The 10,224-nt window shown below is 39.3% G+C and overlaps 1 protein-coding gene across 2 annotated transcripts; it reads left to right on the top strand.

Moving 5' to 3' along the window:
- Positions 1-3,490: 3,490 nt before the first annotated feature.
- On the top strand, positions 3,491-9,750 carry RB195_015452 (uncharacterized protein; the record flags this gene model as incomplete). Of its 2 annotated transcripts, none has more annotated exons than XM_064206178.1 (5): positions 3,491-3,595; positions 4,511-4,622; positions 8,416-8,539; positions 9,316-9,394; positions 9,649-9,750. In XM_064206178.1, the coding sequence occupies 5 exons, from the start codon at positions 3,491-3,493 to the stop codon at positions 9,748-9,750; spliced, it is 522 nt and encodes a 173-aa protein (XP_064062059.1). The 2 variants fall into 2 exon arrangements, with proteins under 2 accessions (XP_064062059.1, XP_064062060.1); XM_064206179.1 differs by having other exon boundaries at positions 3,512-3,595.
- Positions 9,751-10,224: the final 474 nt, after the last annotated feature.

Genomic DNA, 10,224 nt, shown 5'->3' with positions numbered 1-10,224 from the left:
TGAGGTGGTACGGATTTCAGGTGGAGTATTCGTATACGGGATAGTAGATTATGGAGAGCGGGGTGATTCCGGCCATTTCTTCCTAATTTCCCTAAAAAGTGGCCCAGAAGATACGGCTTCGGGCGTTCTGGCGCACTATTTTCTACAAGGAGTTCGACTGGAGCGCGCCAGCCTTATGCGCCGCCGAATCTTCCGGACCGTTTTTTACGGCAATTAGGAAGAAATGGACAGAATCACCCTCCTCTCCGTAATCTGCTATCCCTTATAAGAATACTCCACCTGAAATCTGCACCACCTCAGATTCGTGGGGGTGATGCCTTTAACATAGAGATTGCAAGTTGTCGATAGTCCAACATACACTTCTTGGCTGAGGGTGACTAGCATGACCCATGAGAAGCAGAGGGGATAAAATGTAGCTGGCGGGGGGGGACACTCAGTGGCGCCCTTATTTCTCGAAGTAAATAATCAAATCATTCGGGGCCTTCAGGTCTAAGCATTATTTTTAGAGGATCTATGACATGTAAAATAAAGTTACTAAGAGAAAAAAAGTAAATTATAGCGTCGAGAAATAAGGGCGCCACTGAGTCCCCCCGCTCCCACTCCCCACCCAACTGCATTTTTCCCAGCAGAAGGAGCAGGAAGAAATGTCCCCTTACTCTCCTGTTCTTTCATGAATATGACAACGAAATATGAATATATTTCCTGATATTTTCGTGTAATTTCCCATCTTTCGACGTTATATGGTCGTTTGACGACTGTTCTCTTCCGGACGTTCTCTTGTACAGAAAACCGACTAGTTTTTATCCAGAAATTGAAACATTCCCTTTATTTCTTTTGACTATTCGAACAAGAGTAGTTAGTGGTAGTGACAGTTTTATAGGTTGGTCCTTTCGTCTCGTGACGAGTCTGGCGAACTGAAGCGATAATCCGACAATTCCATTAGTGGAAAGGTCTTCGATGAGAGTAGTATTCGTTTTTTGCCGTACTTTAATTACGGACAGCCGCAGTACGAACGACATGGGGTAGAGCGGTGTCGTTAATAGTCGGAACATTAGTGTCCTGTTCCCGTTTTTTTTTTTCTGAGAATTTATGATGTTACGACTGTGCTTGAAGAACCAATTTGATGACGAGTGAACAAAATCGAAGAATATGCCAGACAAATTAAACGGCTAACCGGTGAAGTGCCGCATTTGATTAAGTTCGGTTCAATAAGTCTACGTAAAGTAAGGATCCGAGGCAAATAGTTCTTCTGTTTCTCTTTTAATTTCTTCAAAGATGTTAACTTTTGAAGAAATTAATGGTTTGCTTAAGGTGTAGCCAAGGTTCGTGTCGATCTTTATTAACAGCTAACGTTTTGGCACCATTAGCTTCGTCAGAGCCTGTAAAAACAAAGCCGTCAGCAATTTATCCCCTCGGGCGCCTCATCATCCTACAGAAAGCATTCAAAGGACAGTTAAACTCAAGGAACAGCACATTGACTAGTGTTTGCCTGGTGTAAATTTTCTTCTTGGAGGGGAGGGGGGGCTCAGGTGCTCCCTTATTTCTCGAGGTAAATGATCAAATCAGTCGGGACCTTAAGGCCTAAGCATTAGTCTTAGAGGATCTGTGACATGTAAACTAATGTTACGCCACCGATTGCCCGCTTGCCTCCCCCCTTTCCACCCAAACTACCTTTCTCCGAGAATTGTTCCTGTCATCTTTCATATTATCATTAAAGTTAAGTTTTTAAGATACTCTATTGCTATGAGAACCACAAACGAAGTCTGATGTTTTATTGCTATCCATTTCGTGTGAATTGTGGTTGCGTAGCGTTCACTAAATGCCGTTTTGGATTTTTCTTTTCTGTTTTTATGATGTGGTGTAATGCATCGGCTCTGGGTGGAATCACGTAGTGATGCTTAGTGGCAGGGAATCCATCGGCAAAACAATTGAAATTGGTGTTTTCCTATTTGTGCAGAATTGTAGAGTTAGAAATTTTGAGGGAAATATAAGCGCTTTAGTGGGGAAATGGAGGTTTACGAGTTATGAACCCATAGTGTTAACGCAGCGAATGTAACGTAACTCCTTTAATTTAGCGATAATGATACAATTTTTCCGTAACGCTAAAAATTTTTATCGTATTTTTGATGATTACCAGACATCTGTAGGAGAAACGCTGTTGCTTCCAGTGAGAGCTGATTACAGGAGCATCGTTTGAAGTACTTAATTTCTCATGTATTTCTTCTTCTTTTTTTATATTTGTTCTTTTTCTTATATTTTCCGTCTTAAAACTTATTTCTAATTGAAATTAGACAACGAAATCACTCCAGCAACAGTATCACGTCGAAAGAACCCTTCAAGTATTATTTTTGTTATTGTGATGATAAAAATCTACGTACTGGTTCACAAACGCACTCTTCCCGAACCAAAAAACTATCATTAAACTTCCTGATAAGAGTATACTTCTTGCTTGAATACGTTCAAATAAAAATGAAATTGTTACCTGAACGTGAGAAATTGAAGAAATTAAGATTTGAAGATAAGACTACGAAATGAAAGAAGATAAACTTATCATGTATGGTTATTTTATATATATATATATATATATATATATATATATATATATATATATATATGTTTGGTTGTTTAGGATGCATTTGCACAAACAGGCTAGTTGTGTCTGTGTGTGTGTTTAGACTTTGCTCTTTCGATTTTCCTCGATACTTGCCGTTTGTTGTAAATTTCTCGAACAATGAATGATCTCTTCCTGGCCGTCGGTGCTTTTTCGCCACAATTTTATTCATGTTCGCTAGCAGACATGTAAAAAGTGGTCTGTTTCAATTTTTCTCACACCATTTTCACTCTCATCGACAGAGCCCAAATAAATGCTGTTATTATTGATGAATGTAAGTATTATTAGTGGATAATTTCCTATCTCTCCACACCGCTTCCAAATAACAGATGAAAGAATAGGAACTTTTAGATGGGAATGGAATCTCCACCTAAATCACCTAAAGTCTGGATAACTATTATAGGTTCTTATAATTAGTTCGAAGACGTTAAAGTGCCGTGGTTCTGTGATCGTTGATCAATGAACACTGTTCTTTCCGGACACAAACACTTCATCGACGAAAGCATGCGTATCCGCCATCGATTCTCAAATTCTTGCGCCGACATAGGTGTCTCCATATGTTTTTCAACGTCTTTTTTTCTGACCACTGTCCTCCGGTCGCTTCACTCATTTATCTATGAACTCAAATATTTGTTTGTTCTTCTCTTCCACCGCACAGTTCCGTTTTTTCTCACGTTTCATTCCTTCTGCTTTCTAACATTGCCTCCAACGTCCTTATCACATTGTTCGTGAAACATCACGTGTGCCCGAATCACGCCCCTTTACGAAGCGCCCTCGTGTGTTCGCACCACTGTCGTCCTCCGACCAGACTTTGTGTTGTGTGGACTACGAGCAGAAATTTGTTCTCCGTGTACTATATTCAAATTTCCTTCGAGTTGAATGAAAATGCGTGTCAGGAAGATGGCCAGACGAGGAATCTTCTACAATATTCACGAAAGCGGTACTGCACGTCTGATTTTTCGTAAAGAACAAGGAGTCATGCTGGTGAGTTCCCTCGATGTATTACTATAACCATGCAAATTACAATGATAGGCAGTACGGGTCTTGTTTTCTGGATAATTGCCATAATCCAGAAACTAATCTAGATTTTTGTGTTAAACCATTAACTAAGCACCATATATGTTTATTGGTTCCTGCACGAGTTTCTTTTTTCATTCATCCGATCCTTCCAAATTCCGTGTTCTGCGGGATTTCGTTGTAAAATGACAACGCGATCGGAACTTTGTACCCTTCGCCAGAGTGATCTCTGTCGCAAACGCGTAACAGTCGCCGCAACCGATCTCATTAAACCCAGGTTGACCAGAGAACGATCATACTAACGGAATGAGGCCCACCGGGAGCAGAGAAAACAGAGATCTTCGGGGGACCATTTCCTCAAACAGGTTTGAGGCACGCGGATTGCGGGATATGCATCAGCTTCTGCATTTTCTGTTCGTATCCTTCCATCCTAGGATCACTTTTCACGTCGTAGCCTGTGTTGAAAGAAGTAAAGTTAAGTCACATGTGTTTCATTCAGTATGTAGTACACGAGAGTATTTTGAAGGTTACCATAAATAACTGCGTTAAGAATCATAAGATCAAACATTCTTAACGCTGACATCATACTGAGACCATCTCAAGATTAGAAAATGAGGTAAAAGGTAGTTTTCAAAGTGTTTTCTTTTTTGGATTTCTGCATTTTTTAAAGTGGCTTTATTCAAGAATATCCAAACTATAAACTGCTCAACAGCTCGAGAAACTAGCATTCCTCTTAGTAACTCAGACGATACAGATGCGTCTGATACGATTTTTTTTAAACTTGTGTTTTTTCTGGGTTGAATGATGATTGTCTGCGAAAGAAGTCTACTTCATAATTTTTTATTATCTCTATCGTAGCCTTTACGTTATTGTAAATTCTAGGGAATGCTCGAAACAGACAATGGTGGAACGCTTTCGATCACAGGCAAGCTAAGTGAAGGAAGCCCTGAACCAAGTACTTCGTCAGACCCAATTGTCATGGAAGTTTTGATAGGTCAGTCTACATAAACATGTTTCTTATCATTTTCGCAACGTTTGATTTCTGATTCTCATTCGCAGCGTTCATCGCTCATAATGTGAGAATATTTTGCCAGCTGTGAAATAGCAGCGTTAAATGTGATCTCAGCTGCCTCCATGTAATGACTTTGTGAGATTTATATGAGTGTAGTTCTCTTAACAAAGTACGCTGCGAATATTTATGGCTTTTTTCTTTCATAAATTTGAGCGTTTAGTTGACGGATCACCTCTTACACTTGTCAATTTGCATAGTGAAGTTGTATCGCTCTATGTGAAAAGGTTTAATATGGTTTTCTCCACTGCCCTTAAAAAAGCCCGTCACGTGTTCAAAATGTCGTTCATACTGACGAGTGTTAACGACTAAAAAGGAGCCACGTCATAACTAAATCATGCGCTTTTCGACATTTTTTGCGCCGCGTGAACGGCGAAGCATATGCTAAGGACGGTTTAATGCTTTGATTCGTGTTCGTGGAAACTTCGTTCCTGGAAACTGTGTTGGAAATTCCAATCGTAACACGTCTCTGCTTCTCTCCAAAGTAATTTTTGTTCTAGAAGTAAAGGTAAGGTCTCCAGTATTTTACAATGACATTTTCAATAGATTTTTTGTAGTAGTGGGACTCCCAATGATGGTATGGATAGTCCTGCGACCATGGGAATATTATTTACTTCACTTCCATAGTTGTTTCGGAATAGATTCCACTAGAATTCACTTTTTTGTGGAATGACATACTTTTTTAATTACGAAGTGGTTTCCACCTGATGAAAGTTTGCCATTTTTCTTGGGAAATATTGCCTTACAGTGCAGTGAAAATAACTTTGTAATATCTCTTACCAAACTAGCAATCTTAGTTCTCGCATACGCATAAATGAGAGCATAAGATTGTCTGTCTGCTATAACTCTGAACTCACAACGCCATATTCTTCTATTCTTATATTATCGTTACACCATAGAACCGTTGCACGCACACATCAAATTTATAGTTGGGTCAAAACGACATGAAACACGGACCGTTGCGCAAGTGGCCGCGCTCGGAAGCGGTTGGAATCGAGATGGAACCATGAACAACAGCAGGTGTGTGTAGCGGTAGCGTGGATTCTTAAACGATCCCAATCGCTACGCTCCACCGCTCCGCTTTGAGCGCAGCCGCTTGCGCAAATGTCCGTGTTTCATGTCGTTTTGACTCGACTATATTTTGGTTGGTCGTGAAAGATTCGTTAAAGGCAGCATACCACGAAATTGAGGATGTTGGAATCTCTCATGGACAACATAGGGTTCGGGGTGTAGATTACTGGTACGAGAGCGTTCGTGTTCAGTTCTCCCTAAACATCCTGAAAGGCGAGGCAGGGAACGGCTCAAGGACCTTGTAAAGCATTGCAGAAGTTTTCCACCCCGTTTTTCAGGACGATCAAAGGGAAATGCTCCTATTCTCCACTTTGAACCCGATATTATTCATGAGAGATCCCAACGCCGCCATTTTCGTAGTATGCTGCCTCTGACTAGGATATTTCTATGATAGCTGATTTTTCTTTAAATATGTTAGATAGTCATAGTGCTATTTTAAAGCATAGCATGGTTAGATCTGACGTCACAAGCTTATGCAGTTACAGTTAGGGATAAGGAGGGGATTTCCATGATCTCGAATGTTTGTTTATCCTCAATTCGCACGTGGGATTGTTGTGGGAGGACGTGATGATGGATGTAAATTGTTTTCTTTAGCATGTCATTGTTAATGAAAGAAGTTGTTTATAAACATGTTGTAAATAGTGTGGACTTGGACTGCTAATGTGGAAAGATCTACTGGATACCTAGGCCACCAGCCAAGCGTGGACAAAGATGAACACCTTTCTTCGCAAATGCGTTTGTACTAAGTGTTTTCTGTCTTTCTTATTCACACTGAACACCTTGGTTAGCGAAAAGAACAACTAGTGGGAGATTGAGCATCATGATTTATGGTTCAGAGTGCTCGTAGCTCCTTGGAGTTATGTCATTATGGGGAAAAAACCTAAGTCTGCAAAGTTGGTTGGCGAAGTCAGGGAAATCTCTGGAATTCACTGATATGCGGACATCTTTAGCGCTGCCAAGGGAACGTTCAAGAATTTTACGCACATAAAAGTGGTTGATCGTCATGAAATAAAGTGGGCATAAAAGTTAAAGCTACTTCAACCGCGAAAGTCCGTAGTTATAAGCTATAAGGGAACATTGCTTTAAACATTTTACGAAGTCAGATCTGACGAATCTGGATGAAGGACACAGGAAATCAAGGTATGGTATCATAATGGTTTTTTAACTACAATGAAATATAATAAAAGATGTTGCACTATAACTAAAATGTTCCGTTTTCTTGTCACAAGAAATATTCGTAGGATATTTACAACTTTTACTTTTTCACGTATTACTCCAAAGCAGGTGAGCTGTAAGTAGCATCTTCTCTAAAACATTACACCCAAGATTTCCAATGATCGATCTTAGACGTTTTTCAGTGTCTGGCAGAAATGTGAGCAAACGTGAGCAGCCGAATTACAAAATTCGACACTTTGAACTGTGCTTTGTTGTAGAAATCATTGCATACTTGACTGATTGGCTCCAGTGTTGCTTCCACACATGCTGCAGATGGTTGGCGTGACAGTGTAATGAAAAGCGTTTGCATATTCTAAGCAATGTTGAACGTTGTAGAGTCGATTATGACATGGTTTTTCTTTCCCAGCTGTTCACATAAATGGGCAACAACACTTCCCCCTTCATAACAATGTCATCCAGAACATCTGTCATAGTCGAAAAAAGATAGTGCCTAGTGTTTTGTGCACTCCGACTATTTCAGTTCTTTTGCGCGCAATCTCGCAAACTCAACCATTTTTCTTAGCAACTAGTGGATTTTCATACTTGAAACAATGTCATTCACGTCAGAAACAAAAAGTTCATGAAGAATACAAGAAATGGTTCCGCTTCAATGACATCGCTATCATTGGGAAAGCAAAAAGCGATCGTTAGCTATTTTTCTTCTTAGATTCCTTCTGCAAAGAATTGAATCGTATCGCTGAAAACCAGTCTTTTTTATCTAGCAGATGCGCCAGTCACAGACGTCAATCGCATTTTTGGGCAATCAAGAAAGAAAAAAAATCGGATTGAAACAAAATTGTTGATAGACAGCGAGAAGAACATTGTGCCGAACGACGGTCGGTGTCCAAAGTTTACTTTTGTTGTCTACGAAAAGAATTCCGATGTTGATTGTAGATTAGAAACGTCATTAAAAGTTCATATAAAGTGCAACGTCCGAAGTGGTAAGGTACATATTTGTTTAATATTCTGTATAACATGTTTACAAATGTTTATTCGCTTTACAAACAATGAATTTGGGTCGTTGTTGCTTCTGTCAAGTCAAGTTATCTTAAATGTTTAGCTAAAAAAAAACAAAGATATTCTTGAATTATGCAAACCGCTTTTTTATTACTTTTACGAAGATATGAGGTGGTGAAGAAATGGAAGAGTTACAAGTTAAAGGAAGACGATTATTAGTGAGTACGATTGTATGGGAAATGCGGATATTGGTGCAACCCAAAAGATAGTGCTTCATTCTTGTGCTGCCACTTTTTTGTGGTAAAAGTTCATTTCCATCGTGTTTTTAAGGTATTCGAGGTATTCGGGGCCTTAACATAACGCGAATCGATGAACAATTCATGAAAATCTTATTGCCCTAACCATCTCTATTATGATCGATCTGTAGTTTCAGCTTAGTTGAAACTGGTCATAAGATCATTGTTATCCATTGCAGTCGATGGAGAAGAAGGCTCATCATTTAAGTTAAATGATGTCAACGTGTTCGTCGACGGTCATAAGATCAAGATCGAGAATCCAGCCATCAGTTTTTCATCAGAGCAGAGGCTAATAGGAGCAAGGTGAGACATTTTAACATTTCTTTCTCTCGAAATCAATGATAGGCAATGTTTGTTGAACTTTGTGGACTTTGCAGCACCAACTGCAATACTTTTCTTTTCATTTCAAGCAGAAGTAGCGACGGCTTGCGGCAAATAGTATTTTGCATTGGATTTTTCTCTCGAATTTTCACGTATCAAAGTTGTTTAATGCCAGTTTCTTTCGAGCACTTTATTTACGGAATAATCAATGTTCAAATTTCGGAAACATTCTATTTGTTGATCAAATAGGGAGGGGTTGAGCACTTCATTTTATAATTCAAAGCACATGAGGTGTTCTTTGTTCCATTATAAACCGAAGAATCCCAGCTTAACAATCTTCCACGCCCTCTTCTAGGAGCATAATCATTTACAAGATCTCTCAGTAGTTATCGTGGAAGTTCTTGAAAAAGTTTGGATCTAGCCCGTTTTTTTCTATCAGTTTTCTAACAGACGTACCATCTCCATCATTCACTCAAATAATTCGAATCCTGGGCTCTCTTACAAGAAAATTCGAGGATCATTTTCAGTGCAAACGTGCAAATGGGGATTACATTTCATTGGATTTTCAGCCGTCACAGAGAGGGAGAAGATATATAGAAATAGTCGATAATGTGTTTGCGACGTACTGATAAGGATGGTTTTTTTTTAAGCTGGACTTGCTAAGGTATAATAAAATTGTATATCGATGGAAAAAAAGCTGTCAGATTGGTGTGGGTGTTCCAAACCTGCTTAACAATGTTTGAAGAGGTTGATTTTAGAGCTGATGTTGTCATACATCAATACATGCAACCGAGTATGGCTACCGAGCAGAATGAGGTGTTTGTCGGAACAATGAAGGTGAGTGAATTCACAGAGGCAGATCAGCAGCAAAGGAGCAAATCACAGAGCACTAATGCATCGTGAATTGTTACTTCGTATGTATAGTGCGAAAAACTGTAGTCTGCTTCAAACATGATCGCATAGAGCAGAATATCCTTTCGTGTAGGGGGAAAAGTAGGTGCGACGATAAGTTGACACTGAGCTACAATTTGAGAAATCGCTACAACCTGGTTTATTAAGAGCAATTTTGACGAGGAAGTGTCTTTTTTCAGCTTCACCTCCTGACTAGAGAACGCCCAAAGGAATCGATAAGATGTGAGTCTGTCTGTGAACAGGACGTAATCCTAGAACAGTCGGACGACTTCCTTGCCTAGACCTAAAGCCATGTCTTTCAAGTCTCATTGTGTTTTATTTTAACTGACTTTTTTAAATTTTAATTAACGATTTTTCTGTAAGCTGTGAATAGGCTTGGGGAATTATGGTTCGTTTAGTCGTTAATATTGGATCGCTGATAATTTGCTGCAAATATCACTATCACTTCATTTGTTCTAGGTAAGAAATTAACCTCGTTTTCTCCGCCTCCTTGGGGATCCGTTAACTAATTTCATGTAGAACTTCATGTGGAAATTCTCTCGATGTTCTTTTCTTGAACTTTGAACATGTTCTGTACCAGTTCTATTCGAGTCTTGTATACTGTGTTATTTTTTTGCAATAAAATACTCTTTTATAGGGTTTCCGTTTCAAATTAACAAAATGACAAACACCTAACAACATTTCCTATAGATCATCTATGTATTTAGTAAAACTACCTATATAATAGTCTCAAGGACCAGCTCAAAGGCAATACA

This window comes from Necator americanus, chromosome V (assembly GCF_031761385.1).
Source record: "Necator americanus strain Aroian chromosome V, whole genome shotgun sequence".
NCBI classification, from domain to species: domain Eukaryota; kingdom Metazoa; phylum Nematoda; class Chromadorea; order Rhabditida; family Ancylostomatidae; genus Necator; species Necator americanus.
This window is presented reverse-complemented; position numbering and strand designations above follow the sequence as displayed.